This window comes from Festucalex cinctus, chromosome 16, assembly GCF_051991245.1.
Source record: "Festucalex cinctus isolate MCC-2025b chromosome 16, RoL_Fcin_1.0, whole genome shotgun sequence".
NCBI lineage: Eukaryota > Metazoa > Chordata > Actinopteri > Syngnathiformes > Syngnathidae > Festucalex > Festucalex cinctus.
In genome coordinates, this window is record NC_135426.1 from 9,641,914 (window position 1) to 9,654,280 (window position 12,367).

The 12,367-nt window shown below is 36.9% G+C and overlaps 1 protein-coding gene across 1 annotated transcript; it reads left to right on the forward strand.

Moving 5' to 3' along the window:
* The first annotated feature begins 262 nt into the window (after positions 1–262).
* Positions 263–11,654, forward strand: gnsa (glucosamine (N-acetyl)-6-sulfatase a). The gene is made up of 14 exons (XM_077499652.1): positions 263–639; positions 1,259–1,318; positions 1,396–1,602; positions 1,681–1,746; positions 1,912–2,010; positions 4,876–5,043; positions 5,124–5,206; positions 5,284–5,402; positions 6,895–6,998; positions 7,069–7,170; positions 7,243–7,353; positions 9,723–9,833; positions 9,910–10,070; positions 10,307–11,654. Exons 1-14 carry the CDS (start codon positions 490–492, stop codon positions 10,380–10,382), a joined length of 1,617 nt encoding a protein of 538 aa, XP_077355778.1. The 5' UTR covers positions 263–489; the 3' UTR covers positions 10,383–11,654.
* The last annotated feature ends 713 nt before the right edge of the window (positions 11,655–12,367 follow it).

Below are 12,367 nucleotides of genomic sequence, written 5' to 3' on the forward strand. Positions count from 1 at the left end.
GGTTGTATGAAGCTAAATTGTCATCAGAATTGTAGTTCAGCCGAGTATGCAAAAATAAATATTAAATCTCAAAAAGCTTCACGTGATTTAAAATAATGCCCACTATACATTAAGCCTTGTCTTTTTTTCTTTTCTTTTCTTTTTGTCCTCGTCTTTTTATGCAATATTATCCATGTTATTTCAAAATGTCTATATATCATGTCATTTTTTTAAACACCTTATTGTACATTCTTACTGTAAATAAAATGTTGGTTTATCAAATTCTTTCTAGGTAATTAATACCAAACGCAATATTTTGTTACATTATGGATAAGCTAGGCTTCCGTAGCCACACACCGCGTGACCAGTAAATGCGGAAGTGAAAGGCCGCTGTAAACATTCATGTCGCTGACCTGCTTGTTCGTTTATTTTCAATAGAACACATCGGACGTGTTTTTCACGTCGCGGTTGCACTCTGTGCCGCCAATCTCGAAGATTCACAAGGCGAAAATGTCTCGTTCGTGGTTCAAGTGTCTCTTCATCTGCGTCACTATCGCGAGCAGCCAGATGGGTGACAACGTTGTTTCTGCCAAATCGTACCGGAGCCCGAACATCGTTCTGATCCTCACCGATGACTTGGACATCTCCATGGGGGGCATGGTAAGGAATTTTTTTTTTTCTTTTTTTTTTTTTTTTTTTTTTTTTTTTTTTTTTTTTTTTTTATGGTAAGGAATTATGTCGAGCGGCCGTTAACACATACATAAACACAGCAAATTAGTATATAACGTATGTAACAAAACGTCATACAATCATACATGCAGCCCTAAATCAGTTCCCTTTCTTCTTAGAAATAGTCAGACATCTTTGTACATTGTACGTGGAAAATCTATGGGAATAATTCAATAAATATTCGCATACTACAAGGCAATTCAGTGATTCAATACTACAAATCTATACTTTTAACTATTAAATTCGACAAACTGCATGGTCAAACACTTCCCCAACAAATGAAAGGATTTGACGTAATGAGTCGTTTTAAGCATTAAGCAGATTGAGTCCAAATACATACCAATGACATCTTGTAATAATGAATAAGCATTTGTTTGTTTGTGCATACATGATTTACTCTGGCAAGTGACAACGAAAGTCAAGTGAAGCTTACTGATTGCTCACTCTCACTCACATGCCAGGAAAAATGCTCACTGCTTCCTTCTGGTGCTGTTTAATTGAATATTTAGCTGTTCAGTGACTAGTTTGCACGTTTTGTGTTTCTCCTCAGACACCACTCAACAAGACCAAAAAGCTCATCGGTGACGCCGGCATCTCGTTCACAAACGCAGTAAGCGCTTTTATCGCAACATACTGTTCATATGACAAAAAAAAAAAAAATCCAAACCCTTTCCTGCTTTTTGCCAGTTTGTTGCCAGTCCACTGTGTTGTCCCAGCCGCGCTAGCATCTTGACAGGCAAATACCCTCACAACCACCACGTCACCAACAACACGCTGGAGGGCAACTGCAGCAGCGTGGCCTGGCAGAAGAGTCAGGAGGCGCACACCTTTCCCGCTATGCTCAAGAACCTTGCCGGTTACCAGACCTTCTTTGCGGGGAAGTACCTCAACCAGGTGAGGGTCACCATTTATTTCCCCCTTCGCCATCATTTCCCTTCGCATGAATACGCACGCGAATGCTTTGTGTCGCAGTACGGCCACAAGGAGGCTGGCGGAGTGGAGCACGTTCCTCTCGGCTGGACCTACTGGGTCGGACTGGTAAGGAAAATATTCACACGGACATGCGCTACTCAAATATTTCAACGCAAAATCTCCGCCTGGAAGCTACATAGATCTCCTTCAGAAATTGCGCTGAAAAGCCCAATATCGCTTGACATTTTTGTGAGTAGTGTAGCTACTCCTAACATGTGTTTTCCCCTCCAGGAGAAGAATTCCAAGTACTACAACTACACGCTGTCAGTCAACGGCAAAGCTCAGGAACACGGGGCCGACTACAGCAAAGATTACCTGACTGACGTGCTGGTAAATGGTGACATCACTTCTTACATGCCCATGTCCTTAACATTCAACATTTGTGACTTTCAAATCTTTTTAATTCAACAAATAGTGTGACATTTTGAATGTAATGTCATTGTGGGAAAGCTGAAAGCATTCCCACATATGTTGTCTATATTTTTTATTATTGTGGGAAATGGGAATGCTGAAAGCATCAATGTGCTTTACACAAGGAAAGACAACACATAAACATCAACAAACACAGTAGTTAACATTTAGAGCAACGAAAAGAAAACAAAAGTAGGTTACAAAATTTACTAAAAGAACATACACTGACAATGTTAAAACATTTAGCATAAGTAAGTTTATTTATAGTAATTTTGGTATATACTGACATATTCAAAGCTTTTTCTGTGGCTGGGTGGACTAGTGGTTAAGTGCTTTGTCCAGTAACCAGGAGTTTGCGGTATCGAATTCCACCTCCGACTATACGTTGCAAATATATGCATGAAGGGATATAAATGTATACCAACTATCATAACCGAAAATGCATTATAATTTCACTGAATTGATTTAAACGTGTGTCCCCATCAGGTTTGAAAGCTTTTCACACAATTTTCACACAATTTATCTTTCATGATCATTCGTTTAACACACATATTTAATGCATTCACTTTAATGTTCAATGACACATTCACGCTGGCATTCGGCGAGACGTCCCTCAGTGACATTTTACGACACTTCAATGATGACAGCAAGTCCTCTGTAGCTCAATGGGGAGACTACTGAAGCGGACCTGGGACCAGTAAACAGGAGACGAGGGTTCGAATCCCACCTTACGCTGGTTGCATTTCAACTATTCATTTGTGATTCAACTACATTTGTAATTTTCACACAATTTATCTTTCATTATCATTTGATTAACACGTTATATTTATTGCATTCAATTTAATGTTTAATGACAGATTCACCACTATTATTAGTAATTACTAGTTACTAATAATATTACAACTATTACTACTATTTCTACTAGTAAGTACTAGTTACTAGTAATATTACTCTTACTACTATTCTTACTACTACTACTACTACTAGTAGTAATTAGTGATTACTAGTTAATTACTTTGTAATATTCACATAAATTATCCTTCAATTTATTTCATGAGAATTCAGCGTAGCATTCAGTTATTAGCATTCAGCTTTCCCACGTAATTTCTAGAAATTGCACTTAGTCTTCTAGTTCAAAAGGTTGTGTCATATTTTGAAACATTCAACAAGTGTTATACTTGTCACATTCAAATTTGCCCATTTTAAATAATAGTGACACATTTATTGCATTCAATTTAATGTTTAATGACAGATTCACTACTATTATTAGTAATTACTAGTTACTACTACTACTACAACTATTACTACTACTTCTACTAGTAAGTACTAGTTACTAGTAATACTACTATTACTATTACTCTTACTACTACTACTGCTAGTAATTAGTAATTACTAGTTAATTACTTTGTAATATTCACATAAGTTATCCTTCAATTTATTTCATGAGAATTCAGCTTAGCATTCAGTTATTAGCATTCAGCTTTCCCACGTAATTTCTAGAAATTGCACTTAGTCTTCTAGTTTAAAAGGTTGTGTCATATTTTGAAACATTCAACAAGTGTTATACTTGTCACATTCAAATTTGACCATTTTAAATAATAGTGACACATTTATTGCATTCAATTTAATGTTTAATGACAGATTCACTACTATTATTAGTAATTACTAGTTACTAATAATACTACTACAACTATTACTACTACTTCTACTAGTAAGTACTAGTTACTAGTAATACTACTATTACTACTACTCTTACTACTACTACTAGTAGTAATTAGTAATTACTAGTTAATTACTTTGTAATATTCACATAAATTATCCTTCAATTTATTTCATGAGAATTCAGCTTAGCATTCAGTTATTAGCATTCAGCTTTCCCAAGTAATTTCTAGAAATTGCACTTAGTTTAGTCTAGTTTAAAAGGTTGTGTCATATTTTGAAACATTCAACAAGTGTTATATTTGTCACATTCAAATTTGACCATTTTAAATAATAGTGACACATTCGTTACTATTTTTTACATTTAAAAATATTTTTAAGTATTAACATTAATATCTTTAACGGTCATTTAACTTAAGTACGGTAGTGATATGTTGTAACATTTAAATATTTTACAATTTTAAATAAAAAAAAAAGAGCATATTTATCATACTCACGTTAAAATAGTGAAATATTTTAAATTTCCTTAAACTTTTTAAATTCATTTTTTTAAATGTTTTATATCTTGTAAAAATCAACTTTTTTTTAGATAGAATAAGTAGTACATTTTGTCATATTGTAACTTGTAACCATTGTAACCATTTTAAATGATCATTACAGACACATTTTTGTTAAATTTCTCTAAAAAAAAAATGCAACTTTTGATATTTTGTAATATTTCACATTAAATTGTGTTTTTTATTATACTCTCTTTTTTTTTTTTTTTTTTTTACATTTTGAAAGATTTTTAAATTACTGTGTGATACATGCTATCAAGTTGCATTTAAATTTAGCAATTTGTAAATGAAAAAAAGTGAATAAATATTATTTATTTTCTACATTTTTATCAAATATAAACTGATGTATTGTGTTATAAAAGCATTTTGTTAATTGAAAAAATTGCTGTGAAAATTTTTTTCCTTCAAAAACTCATGTTAAAATGTTTCTGCTCCTAACCGTTGGATGTGAACCATTTTGGCCTTACTACAATGCTAATTTTTGACCCTATGATGTCATTCGGAATGAAATGAGTAACAGTGATGTGAACGAAGCATAATTTTGTGATGACGCTTGTGTGCGTTGCAGGCCAACATGTCTGTAAACTTCCTGCAGTCCAAATCCAGTCACCAGCCCTTCTTCATGATGGTGTCCACGCCGGCCCCCCATTCACCGTGGACGGCGGCCCCTCAGTACCAGGGCCGCTTCAACAGCACCAAGGCGCCCAGAGATCCTAACTTCAACGTCCATGGCAAGGTCGGTCGAGGTCGGGTGGGGTGGAGCCTACAGCCCGTTGAGGATGTCTGTAAACGAGGTTGCTGTGATGTGCGCCGCAGGACAAACATTGGCTGATCCGACAGGCCAAGACTCCCATGAGCAACTCGTCCGTCGGCTTCCTGGACGCCGCCTTCAAGAAACGGTTTGCATCCGCCGCCGAGTGTCTCGCATGGCCGCCGCGGGCGCCGGCGTGTGTAACGCTGCGCTTTTTGAGTGTAGATGGCAGACGCTGCTGTCCGTGGACGATCTGGTGGAGAAGATCGTGAGCAGCTTGGAGGCCAGAGGAGAACTGGACAACACTTACGTCTTCTTTACGTCTGATAACGGATATCACACGGGTAACCAACAACAACACACACAAAACAACAACAACAAAAAACGGCTTTGTGGTTTCGATGTGTAAGTAACTGTAAAGCTATGCATGCCATTAAAAATGTCATCATGCAATTTTTCAAATCATGTAGTTAATAGAAGCCATCATGTATTGTTTTCACTATTAGGTCCAACAATACATGTATGTGAATGAACTTGACATTAAATAATACTAAATAAATAAATAATTACATCGTATCATCTTTTTGTCTGACTACACCATTTTTTTAAAGCCTTACTTTACATATTTTTTAAATGCTATCATGTCTTTTAAAAAGGCCATTGTGTCATTTTTTGTCTGACTATACATGTTTTTTTAAGTGACTTACTATCTGGCATTTTAAAAAATGCCTTACTCAGTCAAAAAAAATCTTGTAAGAGTTTTAGTTTGACTTTGCAATCATTAAAAAAAAATAAAAGCCTTGCTCTACACGTTATAAAAAACACCTAAGGTCTTTAATTATACATCATACATTTTTTTTAAATCCCTTTGTATACATTATTTTTGCAGTCTGACTATACTTGTTTTTTTTATGTCTTAATTTGCGACACATGGCATTTTTAAATGCCTTATTTTATGTTATTTAAAAAAAAATGCTGATACTTAAAGGGGTACTTCACTTAATTAGCCCATTATAGCAATAAAAAGTTCATATTTTGTCTATAATTAATTTGATACTTTCATTATTTTTTAACATACAATTAGTACCTTTAAAAACACATTTTGCAACTTGCTGTCGACTGAAAATGACATCACAGGGGCTCAGGTAACCAATCATAGCTCACCTGTTTTCTAGGTTTGGTCATGTGACATTCACAAGCTGAGCTGTGATTGGTTACTTGAGCCCTTGTGATTTCATTTTCAGTCGACAGTAAGTTGCAAAATGTGTTTTTAATTGTACATGAAAAATAATAAAAATATCAAATTTATTATAGGCAAAATATTCATGTTTGACTGTCAAAAATGGCTAAATAAGTAAAGTATCCCTTTAAACATTTTACTACAAATTCTGCGTTACTTTAAAATTTTTTATCTGACTATACTTGTTTTTTTAATGTCTTACTTTACTACACATTGTATTTTTAAATGTCTTATTTTTTTATTTTGTTTTTTTCTAAAAAGCTGATACTTAAACACCTTACTACAAATCATCCGTTACTTTAAAATTCTTTAGTCTGACTATACTTGTTTTTCAAGGCCTTTACTGTACATTTCATTACAAAAATGCCTTACTCTCTCAATTATATTAAATAAAGCTGATTAACGTATTTTAATACAACACATCATGTGTTTTTTGTTTTGTTTTGTTTTGGGGGTTTTTAACGTCAAAGTTTGAGAGAAATAAAATTACTATCCGTGTCATAATATGTTATATGAAATTTCAACACCGAAGACTTGTGTTTCCGGCACAGTAAGTAGTAAATGTAACAGCAAGTGTTGTGCGTGTTTACCTGCAGGTCAATTTTCTCTCCCTCTGGACAAGCGTCAACTGTACGAGTTTGACATCCGGGTTCCTCTCATGGTGCGAGGACCAAACATCAAAAGTGGCCAGACCAGCCAGGTGACTGACACGCTCGCTCGTTAGCATCGTCTTCTTCTGAGCAGGAAATGAAAACGTTGCACTTTGCCAGTTTCTGGTGGCCAACGTGGACCTGGGCCCGACCATGCTGGACATGGCGGGACTCGACATCAGCAAGACGCAGATGGACGGCGCCTCCTTCCTGCCCGTTCTGGTGAACCTCGACCCGGCCCCCTTCCCCCCGTAACGTCGGCCGACGGCTTCAACTCGGTCTTGTGGCTTTCAGGAGGGGAAAGTCAACGGCAGCGCTTGGAGGAGCGACATCCTGGTGGAGTACGAAGGAGAAGGAAGAAACGTTTCCGACCCCGCCTGCCCCCTGCTGGGCCCCGGCGTGACGGTAACAAGTTTGTTTTCTTCAATGCTTGCGTGCAGGGTTGGGAATAACTGCGTTTAAACTAATGGCGTTAGGTGACGCCGTTCTTTTTTTTAGAAACGGACTCATCAAGCTCATTATTCCCGCCATATTTGAAACACCGTTATCATTAATGTATGTGAAATGTTGCGTTACAATTTTTTATTTTTATTTTTATTTTTTTTTACTGTTGTACAGTGTCATTGAGTGTCTTGAAAAGCACTTACAAATTTAATGAATTACTATTATTATATGAAATGTCATTATGGAGTGAGGCATTTGTGGGACATAAATATTCACAAAAAAAACAAAAATGAAATCACCTTATATAGCCTGGACATAATTTAACTCATTCACTCGCCGCCATTTTCACTGAAGCAACCAGTGACGTGTGGTCAGGGCAGGCAAGGTCAACACTGCCTGACCAAGGCTGAAATGAAACGAAAATGAATTGGCTTCTTGTATTGATTTAAATTATTTTCACAATTCACCTTGCCTACACTACCTATATAGATTTGAAAGTGACAACATCTGCAAATGCTGCAAAATTCTCCTGCTGAAGGCACACGCCTCCGATGCCTCCAGCAGCCCTTTCTGAATAGCAATGTGTGTTCACACACGCGTGTAGTCAGTTTCCCAGTAGAAAAGTCCTTTTACGCAAATAGGCAGATTGCTACGCAGCCTTTTTAAGTAGCTGTATTATTCCTATGCAAACATACGTTCGCACAGTGCATTCGTGAATTCAAAACATACTTAGTGCAGACTACGGCGGTAAGATGACGCCATTCTGGAAAATATCAAACTATTTTCACGCCTTACTTTTGAGGAAAAATGTCATATTTTGAAGGATGGGAGACCAACGTCTTAGCTACCGCATCTACAGCAATGTAAGGGATAGAGAATTATTCGTGCTTTTCACAAAGAAAGCTACAAAAGGAAATACTGGCTTTGAGGATGGTTTCACTTGACATGATGTTTGACATTGCTATTGCTAGCTTGATTTTGCAAGGAATTAGACAGTTTTACAGGGAGATGTCCACTTTAATACATCCTTTCCGGGCATCCGGACAGGTTTTTATTAATGAATGAAATTGTCCGGTTTTATTGTTTTATTGTGTTTATCGCGACGGGCAGGCCCACATTTGCGTACATCAGTTAGCGTTCGAATATTGTCCTCGACTGCAACGGTGGCCCAGAGTTTTAGCTGAGTGGCGAAGTGATGAGCTGACTCACGGGAGGTGAAGGGCACCAACCTCGCTCATCCCAATTTGTTGGCGGCGCAAAAAATGCGCTTAAAACATAATCATTTTTGTCAAGTAATTTTTGTTTCTAACAATACAGAGGAGGCATGCAACTTCCTGCCTACCCCAGCCTAGAGCTCACTGCACGTCACTGGAAGCAACCCCTTCGCTCCCGGTTGTTTTACTGGATTTTGACTGATTTTGCAAGGCCCACTGAATATTGCTATAAAAACATGGAACCTACCAAAAGAAAGAGTAGAGTCTTTTCTTTCATCAGAAAAAATAGATTTTTGTGTCTGTTTCCGTTTTGCAGCAATTAGCATTAGAATATAGAATACATATTAGAATAAGTTTCATCCTTATTCACATCCCTGGTGAAAACACTGTCAAAAAGAGCTTGTTGCAACATTGGCCTGGCTGATCTCTGACACTCTGCTGCCACCTGCTGGCTGTTTTTGGTGATAACTACAATTGCTTTAAGTGATCTCTTCATGCCAGAGGCCGTATCAAAGCCTTCTGTGTGCTCTAACTTAAAAAAAATAAAATAAAAATAAAAAAACGTATAAATACATTTTTGGGAGTGAAAGGCAAAGTATTAAAAAACGTATTTATATGTTTTTTGGGTTTGAATTAGTTAAATTCCTTGGATAAAAATATAATAATAATAATGATGATGATTATAATAATAATACATTTTAAAAATCCAAATTATTTGCTATAAAACATTTTTTTGTAGTGAAAATAGTAACTTTGCCTGTTAATGAGTTACTTTTATTCTGAAGTAATTCAATTACCAATTTTTTTTAAGCAAGTAATGAGTAACGATAGCTAATTACTTTTTTTTTTTTTTTTTTTTTAAGTAAAGTTCCCAACAATGCTGGCGTGTCCACTCATTGTTTGCAAGACATATTTTTATTTTACTCAAGAGTAGTACAGATTATTTGTATTATCTGTATTTTTATTTATTTATTTATTTATTTATTTTTTAAGATTGAAGCAAGTGAAGAATAGTGAAAAATTGTCATTGTCTTTTTGGGAGGCTGAAGCAGTATTTTCATACTCGTGCCTTGACTTCAATGTGATTACTTGGACTTGCTCTTTTCCCATATCCAGGAGTGTTTCCCAGACTGCGTGTGCGAGGACTCGTACAACAACACGTACGCGTGCGTGCGCACCGTGGCACCCTCGGCCAACTTGCAGTACTGCGAGTTTGACGACAACGAGGTAGCGACCCGTGTTTTTTTTTTTTCCGTCGTCGTCTTCTTCTTCGGCGGCATGACAGTGGAGCGTCTGCCGGCAGGTGTTCGTGGAGGTCTACAACCTGACGGCGGACCCCTTCCAGCTCACCAACATCGCCAAGACCATCGACCAGGAAGTCCTGGAGAAGATGAACCATCGGCTCATGATGCTGCAGTCGTGCACGGGGCAGACGTGCCGCACGGCCGGCGTCTACGACACGCGGTACGTTTCCAATAGATTACATCGGCGTGGGGTACGCAGGCTCCCTCTAGTGGCCACGCAAAAGAATCACATCAAATGGTTTATAATCACGGCAACATTGATATTTATTGTATTTAGTCAAGTCATGTTTATATATATATATATATATATATATATATATATATATAGTCCTTAATCACACAAGAGTCCCTTTATCTCACACAAAGAATAATTATTTTTAAATGTTTTCTTGTCAGCTTCAAATTTGAGCCCCGCCAGATGTTTAGCAGCCACAACTGGAAGCTGAGCAGACTGCGACAGACGATGAAATGAAAAAGAAAAGCACAACTCCACAAACGGAGGATTCCCCCACTTCTTGCCTTCTTTTCTGGACGGATGTATGAAGGGATCGTTGCCATGGCGGCACCAGTACTCGCTGGCAAGCAAAAAAAAAAAAAAAAAAAGGTGCTGAATTAGCATCAGTGTGGATTTCAATTGCGCTTTTGACGTCTGCTTTTGTTTGTTGTGTGTGGGGGAAAACATGACAGGTAATCCAAATTTCATACTTACAGTACAGTTCAAGTATTTTCAAATATACCACCTTCACAAATTCATATTCACACACAAGTAGATTTGTTTTGTTCGTAAATTGTCACTTTTTGAACTTGCAGGAGTCCAAAGCGAAATGCAGTTGAATGGAGCCAAAAGACTCACTCTCGCTTAGCTACTGATTTTTATTGTAGAAAATTTTATTGTGGAAGACTGATATGTGAGGGGTTCTCAAACTTTTAGGGTCTGGGGAGGAATATGTCCAAGGGCCTCCTCATAACGTGAACGTCAATTAAACATAACCCGTAAATGCCAGCGGAATGCAAAAGTTAATTTCCAGAAGTCGTAATGTTACAATAAGTTTTATTTTTTGTATTTTTTGGGGGGTGGGGTGGGACATTTTTGTAAAAAGTAATGAAAGCATTCGTCGTGACAAGAAAAAATAAGTTGCAATCTTTACATCCAACAAAAATGTATTTTCTGGATAAAATGTAGTAATCCTTGAAAAGAAGAACTTATTTTCTATTTTAAAAAAAAATATTTAATGTTAAAATAGCTTCTTTCTTTTTTTTAGTAAAAGTTTCAATATTATGACAAACCTAAAAAATTTTCACATTAAAAAAAAATGTTTATAAGGTCAAAGATGTATTTGAGGTAAGTTGTAACTTAAAAAAAAAAAAGTCCAAAACAAAAATAGCTAGTAAATTGTTTATTTTTGAAAAGACATTCTATAAAAACAAAATTGGGAGGAAAAAAAAGGGGGTGGGGGGTGGCTGGGGGACATTTATTCACAATACGCTTTTCGTTCTAAGAAAAACAAAAACTTAGTTTGTGAACCCTAGTTTGAGAACCAGTTTTAGGGTGACAGGGTGAAAAAAAACTTTTCCCAACTGTGAAAACTTTAACTTGCTGATGATGAGCACTGATGAATCACAAGACTGATTTGTTCTTTGAAAGCAGACAAAATGTTGTCTTATCTTTTTTTTCTTCGTCGAGTGTTCTGTGTTCATCTTTTTCTGATCTCGGTTTTGTGCAAATAAAAAATATTTAATTATCTGGGTATGGTGTAGTTTTTCCCAACGCATGTCATTCTAATGACAGCTCCTCAGCAAGCTCTGGAGAAGCTTGATAATGATCCTCACCTGCTATGGAATACGGAGACATGGAAAACAGGCTGGATAGTGTGCCCCCAGGACCAGGAGTGAGAAACACTGCTCTCGGCCGTTGAGTTCAAAAGTTATCGGGAAAGTTCACGTAAAATGAGTGGCTTGGGTTCAGTACCACGTGTCTCCAGCAGACGGCGCATTCCCTGGAAGGGTGACGTTTCAGGTTTGTATATCTGGGTTTCGGCTCCTTTGTAATTGTTCAGTAATGTGATAAAACAATAAGCGTCCCGTTATAAGACGCACATAATTAAAGCCGCCCAGGAAATAGTTCAACAACAAACAAGAAGAATCGTCGAGAATCCGTGTGGGTGGTCAATCAAAGTCGTAATGAAAGTTTCAAAGCGAAGCAACTGAGATACGATGCAATACTGCCCTCCTGTGGATGACTGGAGTAACTACATACAGGATGGGAATAGGATCCATTTGTTCGTGAGCTGTTAATTTATAAAACAATCGTTGGATTCGTACTTGAGTAGGTTACATAGCTGACTACCAGGATGTGGATGCGGGAATTGAAAGTAATCACAATTAAAAATAAAAAATAAAAATACAAGAAAGAAGTATCTGATGGTGTTGTTCATGACGTGGGGAGGGGTGGAGGTT

Coding starts and splice junctions, on each gene's coding strand:
- gnsa (XM_077499652.1), top strand. CDS start 490: ATGTCTCGTTCGTGGTTCAAGTGTCTCTTCATCTGCGTCACTATCGCG. Junction 2,011..4,875: donor ATTACCTGACTGACGTGCTG/GTAAATGGTGAC, acceptor TGTGCGTTGCAG/GCCAACATGTCTGTAAACTT. Junction 7,171..7,242: donor CCTCCTTCCTGCCCGTTCTG/GTGAACCTCGAC, acceptor TGTGGCTTTCAG/GAGGGGAAAGTCAACGGCAG.